Raw genomic sequence first — 14,339 nt, 5'->3', positions numbered from 1 at the left:
AGCATTATTAATGACTTCTGAAGGCTGGAGAAACCATGACAAACAACACAGACAAGAATTATACCTACATCTACTACATCTTAGATCTCCAGTAGAAACCATCACTGCTCTCCACTTAGAAGAGTGAAAACACTACACACCAATCTTAGCTCCAAAACCTAAGAAATGCCTACTGCTCTCTGTAACTTCACCATTAATTTAACTGCCTCTCAAATACAAAGAAATTCCTTACAGAGAGAAGACCCATGTTACATAGCTGAAGCTTTACAAAGAAGCACCCAAACAGATGCAGTTTTGTACAGAACAAAGAACACTGGATTGGAGGCTATGAGACTAGGGTTTTGCACTCCAGCTTGGCTACCATTTTGTTGTACAACCTTGGCCAAGCTGTTTGGTTTCTTGGGGTATAAGTTTCTTCCTCTGTAAAATGAGAGGGTTCAAATAAATTCTCCAGGCCCAGTTCATTTTAATATTCTATTAACGAGATTCCATGAGAGTTAAAAAAAAAAAATTTTTTTTAACATTAGTAATTCCCAATCTGCAAGGCCAAGAAAATACTAATGCGGGGAGAAGAGGTCCATGAATTGTTCCAAAATTTCAGAAGTTGAATAGAACTTCTGCTTTCCCATGAAAAGTTTTGGTTGCATAAGTTAACTAAAATGCTTAGATTCTTAGCTGTGATTAAAATATTAACTTAGTGAGGCAGGTAACACTGGTTGCTGCATGGCATTCATAAGCACTGATTGGCAGTCAGAGAAATGGTGTTTGAAAACTTATTTTAAAATATGGAGGTGAGGAGAGCCATCAAATGGGATCCTTGGTGGTGAAAGGTTGGGAACCCCTACTGAAGGCAACCATGGTGGTCTTAATTCTTCGAGAAACCCATGATCAGAAAATGCCTTCCTCTGTGGAGCAGCAGAGAAAGGTAGTGATAAGCCTCACAGCCACTAATTCCTCAAAGATGGTACACAGAGGGCTACAGAAAGAAAATGTTTGTATGTAAAGACAGGGGTTACACCTCACTGCTTTCTACAGAAACTCTTGAAAATTGATAGTAAAAATATTGTTACAACAGGGACTACAATTCTTTTGACATACATCTATGGAAAAAATTTTAAATATGCTCAAATAACGTACAAGCACATGTCTTCCAGGAAAAAGACCCAATGAGCATTTCACATTATGTTAAAAGAAAGGAGGCCATGGGAAGTGGGTGCTATTGAGTCCCATAAGAAATGTAGGTATGCTTTGGAAAAACAAAGGCCTGATTTCAACAGTTACTATGTTCACAGAGATGACAGGGCTTGCTGGACACATCTAAACAAAACCAAAATCAAATACTGAAAACTGGGCAGCTTCCTGATTTTTAAAGATAATACTTTTATCAAAGCAAGAACTGTATAAGAGTCTGCTGAGACTAGAATAGCTTTGTAATTTTATCAGATCAACATGAGAGAAGAAGAAGAAAAAACCAAGTTTTTCACACTGTATCAATATTTTATAGAAAGAACTTACCATAGAGTTGATCTTAAGGGGATCTTTTTTGGTACCATCAGACCTATAACTGAAACACAATAGAAACTTAATTAAGAAGAGTCTTCTAATTGCATATAATATTTAGCTTTAATTTTAAAAAACTGATTTTGTTCCTTAGAATGAGAAATACACAATACTGTATGAAATATGAGACTCCTGGTTAATACACCTAGGTATATCACTGAGATACAGTCTTCCGGTTACTAAATAACTTCTTAACAGGGTCATGCAGTTTGGGAAGGTGTGTTCATTATATCAGGACTGAAGTTCAGGGTAGTATATGAAGTGGACAGAGATATTAACCCAGTTCTATCAACCCACTGAGTTAACCTACATTAACCCAATGAGATAATGTAATTTTTCATTTCCTACTAGTTATTTATGTATATAGCTTACCACTCTTATTAGATAATAAGCTACTTGAAGGCAGATTCATGTCTGATTTAGCTTTGAATCTAACATGTTATCATATACACAATAGGGGTTCAATAAATAAATGCACTTTCACTGAATGGTCAGTTTTAAGAGGATGGAAAGAGGATGGATGTATGAGGAAACAATACATTCTGAATACATTAATTCTGAACCTTACAAATTGTTTTGGGTTCAGAGTCAAGGCAAAATGGTAGCTGTATAACAAAGTTTCTGTGTATGTGTATTGTCTTGGAGAAAATGGAGTTATTTCATCTAAAATTTCTTTATTGACTCACGCAAAATCTCCTCCAAGTGTACAAATCAGCTGAGCTCCAAATACACTCCATAAAGAAAGGCCTCCATATTCCCAGGTCACTATTACAACACTATTGTCAGGAGACCATCTGACCAATTTAACAGCTCCTGTTTTGTTCCAAATGTCTGTTAAGAAATTGTGAGAAGAGTTAAAAATAAATGATTGCTTCATAAATACTTAGTATTTTTTACAGCCTATACCTTCAAGTTGAAACAAGCAGAAAGGCATGCCTGCTTCAAATAATGAGATGAATTCTGTTCGTTTAGGGCTATTTAAAATCAGTATGGTCATTAGCCTTGACCCAATCTAAACAGAACAAAGTCAGTACCCAAGTGATTTATATGAACCAAAAACCGTTTCTGGCCACTATTAGCTTAAATAACTATAACTGTGTAGTCTTAAAAAGGCTTTGGATTTGGGCAAATCAGTTTCTGTAAGATGGGAATAATATTTCCCTTGAATGATTCAACACTGAATGTCAAACTACTCTGCAAAGTATGAGGATGTTTTAAAATGTAAAATAATATTTTACCATGATCTCCATGTTCCATCAGCAATATCAAAGAGATCCAAGTTAAAATAAATCGAAGCTTAACCTTACATTAGGATTAAGTAGGTAAACTCCAGCCTCAGTACCATAGGCGCTTATATCTTCTTTTAACTAATAATAGTTCTTCATATATAATTATTAAAGGAGAAAATTTCATTGTGTAGTAAAATCCAAGTTTCTTTACTGCAGAGTTAAATGAAACATAGCATTTCCCATCAGCAATTCAAAAGATCTATAGCTTTCACCTCTTTAAAATTAAAATTCTTTACATCTGCAGTATTAATAAATTTTTGTTGTAAGTACCTTTGCCACAAAGGGCTTGTATACAGATTTTAGCCTACAGAAGACAGCCTTTGTTAATAGAGTAAGTAAAACTTTTTTCCTCTGCCTATGTTTGAATCCTCACATTAGCATTTCCCACCATAATTCAGATATATGAATAACTGTATTATTTATGTATATAAAAAATAGTATGGAAACACAAAAGACCCCGAATAGCCAAAGCAATTTTGAGAAAGAAAAACAGATCTGGAGGAATCAGGTTCTCTGACTTCAAACTATATTACAAAGCTAGAGTAATCAAGACAGTATGGTACTGGCACAAAAACAGAAATATAGATCAATGGTACAGGATAGAAAGCCCAGAGATAAACCCATGCACATACTGTCACCTAATTTATGACAAAGGCGGCAAGAACATACAATGAAGAAAAGACAGCCTCTTCAATAAGTGGTGCCAGGAAAACTGGACAGCTACATGCAAAAGAATGGAATTAGAACACTACCTTAACACCATACACAAAAATAAACTCAAAATGGATTAAAGACCTAAATGTAAGACCAGACACTATAAAACACTTAGAGGAAAACACAGGAAAAATACTCTTTGACATAAACCACAACAAGATCTTTTTTGACCCACCTCCTAGGGTAATGAAAATAAAAACAAAAATAAATAAATGAGACCTAATGAAACTTCAAAGCTTTTGCACACCAAAGGAAACCATAAACCAGATGAAAAGACAACCCTCAGAATGGGAGAAAATATTTGCAAACCAAGCAACTGACAAAGGATTAATCTTCAAAATATATAAGCAGCTCATGCAGATCAATATCAAAAAAACAAACAACCCAATCCAAAAAAGGGCAGAAGCTCTAAATAGACATTTCTCCGAAGAAGATATACAGATGGCCAACAAACACATGAAAGGATGCTCAACATCACTAATCGTTAGAGAAATGCAAATCAAAACCACAATGAGGTATCACCCACACCTGTCAGAATGGCCAACATCAAAATATCTACAAACAAATGCTGGAGAGGGTGTGGAGAAAAGGGAACCCTTTCGCACTGTTGGTGGGATGTAAATTGATACAGCCACTATGGAGAACACTATGGAGGCTCCTTAAAAAATTGAAAACAGAACTACTATATGACCCAGCAATCCCACTATTGGGCATATACCCTGAGAAAATCATAATTCAAAAGGACACATGCACCCCAATGTTCACTGCAGTACTATTTACAATAGCCAGGATATGGAAACAACCTAAATGTCTAATGACAGATGAATGGATAAAGAAGATGTGGTAGATACATACAATGGCATATTACTCAGCCACAAAAGGGAACGAAATTGGATCATTTGTAGAGATGTGGATGGACCTAGAGTCTGTCATACAGAGTGAAGTAAACCAGAGAGAGAAAAACAAATATCGTATATTAATGCATATATGTGGAATCTAGAAAAATGGTACAGATGAACCTATTTGCAGGGCAGGAATAGAGACAGAGACGTAGAGAACGGACATGTGGACACAGCAGGGGATAGGGAGGGTGGGACAAATTGGGAGATTAGGTTTGACATAAATACACTACCATGTGTAAAACAGATAGCTAGTGGGAACCTGCTGTATAGCACAGGGAGCTCAGCTCAGTGCTCTGTGACAACCAAGATGGGTGGGATGGGGGGGTGAGAGAGAGGACCAAGGTGGGGGGGATGTATGTATACATATAGCTGATTCATTTCATTGTACAGGAGAAACTAACACAACATTGTAAAGCAATTCTACTCCAATAAAAAAAAAATTCTTATCCAAATAGAAAAAAAAATGCCCAATAAAGCCATATCAAATGACGAAACTAAAACAAAACAAATAACCAAATAAATAAATGGTAACATGCATAAGAAACCTCGTATCTTATTAGTATACTTTACACATTTAAGAGCGAAATTTAAAACCAAACCAAGAAGAAACATACAAACTCAAATCAAAGCTTACAGAATGGTTATAAACAGTATTCCTATTAATCCCAAGTAAACATATATATACATATGTACATAATATGCATATCTATTTTCCAAGTATTATACACACATTAAAATCTAGTTGTATAGATATACAATAAAATGTTAATGACAGTTAACCTAATCTTCAAGTGGCAGGAATATGGAAAATTTATCTAGCTGGTAACCTACCATAGATTGTGATAACCTGCATAATGAGAAAAATGTAAAACGTAATCCAAAGACTTTCTGTTACAGAGCTGAACTCTGAAGAAAGGAAGGAGAAAACTGAAAGTGAGTTTGGTTAGTGTTTGAATTAAGGCAGCCCAGGGGGCGGAGGTGTGAAGAGTGGGGAGTGGTGAGGTGAAAAAGGTTAGAAATATAGGGACAGAAGGTTGGAATGGGACCTAGCAATGACTAGGGAGTTGGGGTCTCACATCCTATACAAAGACAAGAAAGGGGTTTCAGGCTGGCGTGAGTCTGGGAATCAGAATGGAAGCCGCTGTATCACGTAAGGACTCCTGCAGTGCTGCCACCTGTAAAAATCAGCCAGTGGAGCCAGAAAAATACACAGAAGCTTGTCTGTGTTCAAGATGCAGGACAGCACAAGTCTCCCGACATTTTAAGCAGTTTTTATAGTCTAAAGTTATGTAACTCAAGAAGGCAGCACTCTCCCATAAGAAAAACTGCAAGAGTGAGAGTTAGCAGGTAACCAAAGGGAGAATTGGCATTCCAAGAACATGAGAAAAGGAAACAATCTAAAAAATTCAATACAGTGCTGTCAATCAATCAATAGAAGCAATGAGGAGAACTTCCTGAAATGATGATAAATGTTCTATATTTGCTTGGTCTAACAGACAGTCACTAGCTACCTGTGGCTATTCAACATTTAGGTGTGACTATGAAACTGAGAAAAGTTTTAATTTTCTTTAATGTCAGTTAGTTTCATTTAAACAGCCACATGTGGCTGGTAACTACTGTACTGCACATCACAACATTAGTATGGATAGAAAATTAAACAGATAAAAGGGTTAGAAAACACAATCAAAATACACAACACCCTATTCTTGTCAGTTGCAGCAAAAAGTGTCCTTAGAAAAAAATATATGCAAGCCTTTAAAGGCTATGCAGTAAGAATGATAAAAACTTAAGGAGCAAATTTCTGTTTCTGGCAGTATAGCGAAATGACACCTTGAATGACTCTCCACACTGAAACAACTAAAATGTTAAACAGAATACTTAAACACATCAAAATATCCAAAAATACTGGGAGGTAAGTGAGTGTACCAAGTGCTCTTGCCCTGAATTTTTCTGCCAAACCCTAGACACCTGACTTTTACATCTGACGACTCACAGCATGTGAGGAACAGGAGATAAAGCTCAGAGCTTGGCCAAGGCAGGGAATCTAATAGAAGATACCCACGTAAAGCTGGGACTACAAAGATTCCATGAACAAGGGAGAATGAGAAATAAACTCTACCACATGGAAGGTGAAAAAATAGCAAGAACACTTCCCTGTTTTTGTCCATGGTATTGAATGGAAAATAAAGAAGTTCCCCTGAGAATCTGCAACCAGAAACCAGTCCTCAGTCTGATCTGTAATTTGTGTAACTTGTATGATTCAAAAAAATCTCAAACAGAGAATATAATGCAAAGGGTTCCAGACTGATGTAGTTTTCCCAGGTGATTGGAAGAAACAAACAGAAATCTTCTCTGGAAGAACTCAAATTCAATCTAGCTTTTTTGCTTTCCTGATCAAAAAGCATATAGATGCTTTCTTTCCTCCTTTCCTCTTGACTCAAATGCAGCAGTAATGCTTGGAGCTCAGAAGCTACCCTGTGATCATGACAGAAAGGCCAAATGAATGCCAACAGCAGCTTACCTTTGGATTTCTTGCTATTACAGAAAATAAATCCTATTTGTCTAAGCAATAGTAAGTTGGGTTTTCTGTTAGTTTCATTCAAAAACATTTCCAATGATACAAACTTTAGACTTACATCTGTGGACAGGATTCAATCAACAGTCACTAAGGGGGTTCAGAAAGAGATTTTCTGGTTTGTTTACTGCTGTGTAACCAGCATTTAGAACAGTGTCTGGCCTACAGTATGTACTCAATAATTACTCATTGAATGAACAAATGGAATTGGAAGGCATAAAATAACAGAGGCGATGAAATCAGGTAAGAGTCTAAAGCAAAACCCAGACAAGGAATATAGGGGCTAAAACTAAGTGAGGACAGAGAAAACTAAATGAAGAGATATCCCAGGAGCCTCTAGTGACACAGAAATCCTTGGGTCAGAGAGAACATTGTTACATATTTTAACAATATTTGGCCTTTGGCCTCCATCATTTAATTTAAAACCTCCATCATTTAATTTAAAACGAAATTGGATCATTTGCAGAGATGTGGATGGACCTAGAGTCTGTCATACAGAGTGAAGTAAACCAGAGAGAGAAAAACAAATATCGTATATCAATGCATATATGTGGAATCTAGAAAAATGGTACAGATGAACCTATTTGCAGGGCAGGAATAGAGACAGAGACTCTATTACCTTTAATTAAGAAGAAAAAAAAAAAAAGAAGAGGACTCACCAGGATATTGTTTTGCTGTTAACTCTAGTTTATGAGATAGTAGCATGGCTCCAGTGGTGTTATCTATTGTATAAACCTGTACAGAACCACTGTAAAAATCAAAAAGACTTTTAGTGTAAAGAGACAAATACAAATATAAAAAAACATGACTACAGGAAATATTATGTTCTGCTGATAGGAGTGTAAACTAGAACAAAACCATTTTGTAAATAATTTGCAGTCATCTCTTAAATTTAAACAAATGCATATTCTGTAATCTAGCAATTTCACCTACAGATATAACCCAGAAATATCCTTGTCTTTGAGACATGTATAATGTTCATTATAGTACTGGGAATAAGTGCAAAGAAATGGAAATAATCTACATGTCCAGCAATAAGACAAAGGAAAGAGAAACTGTGGTATATTTATATAGTAGTATACCATATAGCACGGAAAATGAATTTTTGTCATGTGCATTAAAATGGACAGCATATCTATCTACCCACCCATCTATCTATATATCTACATAAATAGTGTAATTCTGTTTCTATACTGTGAAAAACATTCAAAACATAGTTAAATACATTTGTGGTAAAAATACAACAAGGACCTAATGTACACAGATTCCAGATGAGTAACTGCCCTGGTGGAGAAAGGGGAATATTAAAGAAGAGAGACAAATGGGGGCTACATCAGTGCAGTACTGGAAACTTTCAGAAATCTTCATTTTGTTATTTTTTACCTTATATTATCTTTTGTATGTATACACATGATACATACTCTTATGTATATGGTAAGTATCATTATTCCATTAAAAAATCTTTACAAGGGTCAAACTTACAAAGGGCCAGAAACCAAAACAAAGAATCTGTATATTACATCTAAGCTATATTTCAAAATTGAATTATAATAATCACAAAAAATATCATTTCTGCTTACAGAGTCATTCTCAGATCAAAAATTTAACATAAATGTTGTTTTAAAAATAATTTAAATCCAAGGCTGCTTTTGCACACATCAGGATGATACTAGCTTATGACTGCCAGAATGTTCTGACCCTTATCTGTACTCCTTCAAGGTAGGAGAAGTTAGATGATCTCCTCACAGCAGCTTTGATCAGTTTCCAGTTTCCAGCCCCACTCTTCTCAAGGATCAGGATGGGGACTAAATAAAATACCTGCAATAATAGGCCACTTGAAGTTATCCCACAGCTCACTGATGCTCTGTTTCTAAATTCTTTTTTTCTCTCTGTGTTTCATTTTGCATCATTTCTCTTGCTGTGTTCTTCAAGCTTATTAATCTTTTCTTCTGTAATGTTTGATTTGGGTCTTTTGTCTTCCATGTTTCAGTTCAATACTCAAAAGAAACCCTCTACAGCTCTCTGGAGTTCTCTCTTTGTGCCACTCTCTCCTCTGATGTCTGGCCTGTGAGCCCCAGCTGCTTTGGTCTCCCAGACTCTCATTTCCTCTCCACACACTCAACCCAGGGAATCTGCCAGGCCCTGTCTCTCTATCCTTGTGCTGGAGATTCTCTCAAAGTAATTGAAGCTGGGGCAGTTGAAGAGTTTTCTTATTTAGTTTCTCATCTTTCAGGGATCACTATCCTTTGTTGCCTGATGTCCTATGTCTTGAATTCAAAACACTTGTTTCATATTTTTGTCCATTTTCTTGGCTATTTTAGGTGGGAGAGAAAAATCTGATCTGTTACTCTAACTTGGAAGCCAAATGCCTGGAACAGATATCTATCCAGACTACCTGCCCAATTAGATACCTTGCTAAAAGACAGCACTAAGTGGCTAGCAGGTATTTACTTATTTTTGCTTTGCATCTAACAACTGTCAAGTGCTAACTCTGGGTTGCTGAACTCTAACAAGTCAGTGAGGAGTCCAGATATTTCTAATATAAGAAGTAGGTGCTATGTCAATAGTTACAAAAGACTGACAATTAACGTTTTAAGCATTTATAGTGTCCATATTAAATTATTTTTCTTTCCATTTCTCATAAGCCCACCATAAAAGAAAAATATATTTCATTAAAAAGACACTACTTACTAATCTCAAAGCAAAAAACATCTCTCTATAATAGAGATATATATGGCTATTACCACCGTAAGTAATCAAATTTAGCATCATCAATACTGAGACCACTCAATGTTATTGCTGCATGATGCCATAGGAAGTACAAAACACCTATGACAAAAATGTTTAACCAGAATCTAATCAAACCTTTAAATATAAGGGGAAGAATTAGGCTGTAAACTGTCATCCTAAAAGAAAGCTGGTTTCTTATAGAACTCTAATGAGGTGTTCAAGTCAATTAATCCTGGTAAGTGCTGGCAGATCAGGGCTAGAAGCCACTAGGTCAGTTATGTCACATAGCTATAATCACAAAACTTTCACCCCAACCCACGATCATGCCATAAGAAGGGCTGATCCTCTCCCAACTCATGAAAACTGAGGTAACTAAAAGGCTGAAGGCCAAGATTCCACCTTCATTATCCTGGAAGAAGGGCTAGAATCCTGGCTTCTAAAATCTGGCCTTGCTAGACCCCTGGGTGCTAGTCCTAAATGTAGGTGATGTAGAACTGCACACCTACCACTGTTCCCATCTCTGTCAGTTTCCTCTAAATGCTGATGTGAGCTTCCTACTCATTTGACTATACTGGCTCAATAAGAACCACCTTCAAGATTCAAACAGGTGTTACAGAAACTAATTAAATGCCAATATGAGAAAACGATGAGACACATTTAGAATGTAGGATATTCTGTAAACAACTGACCTAGACTCAAAAAAAAGTTAATGTCATAAAAATAAGAAAAAAGATACAAGGATTTTTATAGGCAAAAGGTAACTAAAGAGAAATAATAACCAAATATAATTCATGAATTTTGAATGATTCTGATTAAAACAAAAGAGATGAAGGAAATTTGGTGACAACTGGGTTAGTATGAATATGAATTCAATATTAGATCTTATTGGGGATTTATCATTAATTTTCCCATGTGTTTGACTAAAGATGATGCATTTATGTAAGAGAATGTCTCCTTTTTTGGAAACCAAGAAATAATGTAAATGTCCTTTAACAGGAAATCAGACAAAGTATGATATATTCATACACCAAAACACTACTTATAAATCAATCCCAAATAAATGATTTCAGTTACTGGCAAATAAGCTGGATGAATTCACAACGTTGACTGAAAGAATCAAGACACAAAACATAGAATATGATTCTATTCATATAAAGTTCAAAATTAGGTAAAACTAAATTATGCTTTTTAGGAATGCATACTTGAGTGGTAAAACTGTAAAAAAAAAAATGGAAATGATTATCATGAAAGACAAAATTGGTTACCTTTAAGTGTTAAGGGGGGGATGGGAGTCATGATTAGGAAGTGGCAGGAGTAAAACTTATATTGGCTGGCAACGTTCTAATTCTTGACTGAGTTGTGAAAAGATGGATGTTTGTATTATAATTATTTGTAAAACTGTGAATATCTGGATTATGCATCTTCCTGTTTGTTTTTATTTTACAATATGAAAGTTAAAAAGGATATTATAAACTCTATGCCAATAAGTTTGACAGTGTATATGAAAGAAACCAATTCCTAGAAAAACACAACCTGCCAAAATGACTAAGAGACAAAAAATCTAAATGTTCTTCAGTCTATTTTAAAACTGAATTGAATTAGTAATCAAGAAAATTCTAGGCTCAGGTGGCTTCACTGACAAATTCAGCCACACATTCAAAGATGAACAAAGAAGGGAAAGAGAGAAATCCTTCCTCAACTTGTCTTATGAGACAAGCATAACCTTGGTTAACCAGGAGAGAGAAAAAAAAAAAAACTATAGCAAACTGTACTCATGAACATAGATTTAAAAATTCTAAACAAAATGTGACCAAATCAAATCCATAATGATGAAGAAAAATACGCTTTCCTTTTCTCCTTACACTAAGTTAAATATACTTTCTACATTTATCTCCTCAGTGAGAAGCAATGTGTTGAGGATAAGGATTTCCTACTTCACAAACAGATTATTGACAGTATAATGAAGGTAGTGATTTATAACACTATCAGTGTATTACTTATACTGATAGAAATACTTTGATATTTACCTTGATGTAGCTGGAAACAATATTAGATGTTATGTTCTACAGAACCACTAAGTCACATTTTGAGGTCAAAATGGAATTTTATATTTAACAAAGAGTTTTGAAGACTAAAAAGCACTATACACATTTTAAGGCATTACTCTCAGCATCTGATATAATCTTTTTATTTGAGCTAAAACATAAAGCTCAAAAAAGTCAGGTATATTTGTTGTTTTCTAATGTATCCCAAGTGCTTAGAATTGTGCCTGGCACATGGTAGACACAAATATATTTGTTGAATGAATAATTTGTATTCAATTTTACTTCTAAAACCTGAATTATTTGAATTAAAGCAAGAAATTGATTTTATGTATAAGCTTTTAATTTGCTTGTTAACTAAGGCACACCCACTAATTCAAAGGCAAGTCAACACTGATGTCTTAAAAAGAAAGGACTGTTTCCAAAAAAGGAAAACATTCTTCCTGATCTTCTTTTAAACAATAAAGAACCTAAATTTTAACTGATTTAATCTTCTTAACTTGTGACTCAATTTCCTACCACTGAAAAAAAGCTCACTTTTACAAACTTAAACACCCAATCTCCAAAATCTGCCCTTTAGATTTGTTTGCTTCAATCTATTAAAATGCTTTTAAGTTTTATATTAAGGCTGATTCATAAATTATGAAAGGCACAATAAAGTTCATAAGTGTGTTAGGAATATCTTACGGTTTAAAAAAAACCCATTATTTTTGGCAGTAAGTCTTAAAATACAGACATCTGTATCAATTACCTCGCACAACCAAACGCCATCAGTCGATACTTGTTATTTACTGCTACACAAGTTCCATCAACAACATCTTGTGGCCAAACTCCATGAAGCTGCTAAAATTAAGAAAAATAGTTAAGATTTAAAGCATGTTCCCCAAATATACTTTTATCAATAAAATTCTCCTTCAATGAACACAGTTTTATAAGGCTTTATATGGTTCTTTATATGGTTTGATCTGGATAGGAAAACATCCCATCAGAACTACCATCTGGATGTTCTCCCTTAAAAACCTCAATTTCATTAACTGGTTCAATACATATTCCCAAATGAGCTCAGTCCAGTGCTAATCTATTCATAAAACACTAAAAAATGGATATCTGACCTGTAAATTCAAATTAAATGAAGACAACTTTCCTATTAAAATGTAAACCTCTTAATGGTAGAAACTGCATCTAATTTGCTCACTATTATTATTCTTGTCACCTAGCATATAGTGTTGAACTTTTCTGATCAATCGAAAATGGTCGATTTTATTTCATCTATCCTTTAGAAGTGATTAATGATTTGTCAATTGCTGACTATTCTCTATTACTCCTTTGCTTTATAGTACAGTGGTTAGTAGCATGGTATCTGGCAGCCTGACATAACATCTCAGATCTACCCCTGACTTGCTAAAATGATTATTTGACCTTTCCAAGCTTCAGTTTTCTTATCTGTAAATTACCCCTTAGAGTGTTTTGAAAATTAAATGAGAACTTACATACAAGTAACCCACTTAATACAATGCCTGGAATTCAACAAGTTAAGCTTCAATAAATGAATGACATTATTATTAAGCTTTATATGCTACTTAATTCTGAATACAGACACAGAATAGATTCAGCTCCCTTGTCTGTTTTTATTCGTCAAATCAAGGGCATCCTAGATCATAAATTTCTAAGGCAAAGGTCATCATGACTGTTTAGTAAGCACAAAAAATCAGCACACTACAATACAGCACTTTATTTCTGGATTATCACGATAGTAAAATTAGATGATTCAATATAATTAAACTGTTTGAAATATAATACTATAGATTTTATTTAATTCCTAACTATAGAATCTACTATCTAAATATGGAATATTTGCTTTTTTGTAGGAATTTTATTTATTCTTCAATTTTAATAATAAAACTAGACATTATTTTAGTTAACAAAAATTGCAAAGACAGCATTGAGCATTATTTCTTTGGACTGCTGCCTAGACTGAAATTCGTCTATTCATCCCTATAACAAAAATTTTCCAGGTGCCTACTATTCACCAGGTACTGCCCTAGGTGCCAAGGATACTGCAGATATTCAAACATACCAAAATCCCTAGCTATATCCCTGCTTTACGTTTGTTAAGAGACTGACAAGTTTAAAAAACTGTACAGTATCACGTGGGAGGTTAGTAAATGTTACAGAAAAAAATAATAAAACAATTAAGGAGAAGAGAGTATATGGGTGAAGATGTAATATTAAAAGGTCTGCCCTATGAAGGTGCCTCTTGAGGAAAGTACTTTCGGAGATACAGCAGTAGAAAGGCCCTGTCACAGTAGCATTTCTGGCATGTTCAAAGAACATCAAAGAGGCCTGTGCAGATGGAGTGGAGTGGAGTGGAATGGGGGAAGGAGAAGGAATAAATGAGGTAACAGATGAAATAGGGGGCCAGATTTATAGGGCTTTGAAAGTCACCATAAGAACTTTGGCTTTTTCTCCAATTCATATATGGGGAGTCATTTGGAGTGTCTTTAGTTTTTTTTAACCCTTTCTATTA

The 14,339-nt window shown here is 34.9% G+C and overlaps 1 protein-coding gene across 4 annotated transcripts in view; it reads right to left on the bottom strand.

The window, feature by feature from the left end:
- Positions 1-14,339, bottom strand: part of RIC1 (RIC1 homolog, RAB6A GEF complex partner 1) — a 136,579-nt gene that overhangs the window by 31,713 nt on the left and 90,527 nt on the right. For 3 of the 4 annotated variants that reach the window (XM_082842826.1, XM_082842827.1, XM_082842829.1), the window contains exons 7-10: positions 12,564-12,655; positions 7,700-7,788; positions 2,247-2,391; positions 1,516-1,564 (exon numbers count right to left, since the gene is read on the bottom strand). In XM_082842826.1, the coding sequence (XP_082698952.1) occupies positions 1,516-1,564; positions 2,247-2,391; positions 7,700-7,788; positions 12,564-12,655 (375 nt within the window). The remainder of the gene's footprint in view (positions 1-1,515; positions 1,565-2,246; positions 2,392-7,699; positions 7,789-12,563; positions 12,656-14,339) is intronic. The other variant, XM_082842828.1, reaches the window with a different exon arrangement.

This window comes from Leucopleurus acutus, assembly GCF_964270905.1.
Source record: "Leucopleurus acutus genome assembly, chromosome: 7".
In the NCBI taxonomy this organism is placed as follows: Eukaryota; Metazoa; Chordata; class Mammalia; order Artiodactyla; family Delphinidae; genus Leucopleurus; species Leucopleurus acutus.
The sequence above is the reverse complement of the archived record's forward strand: the minus strand, read 5'-3'. Positions and strand labels throughout refer to the sequence as shown.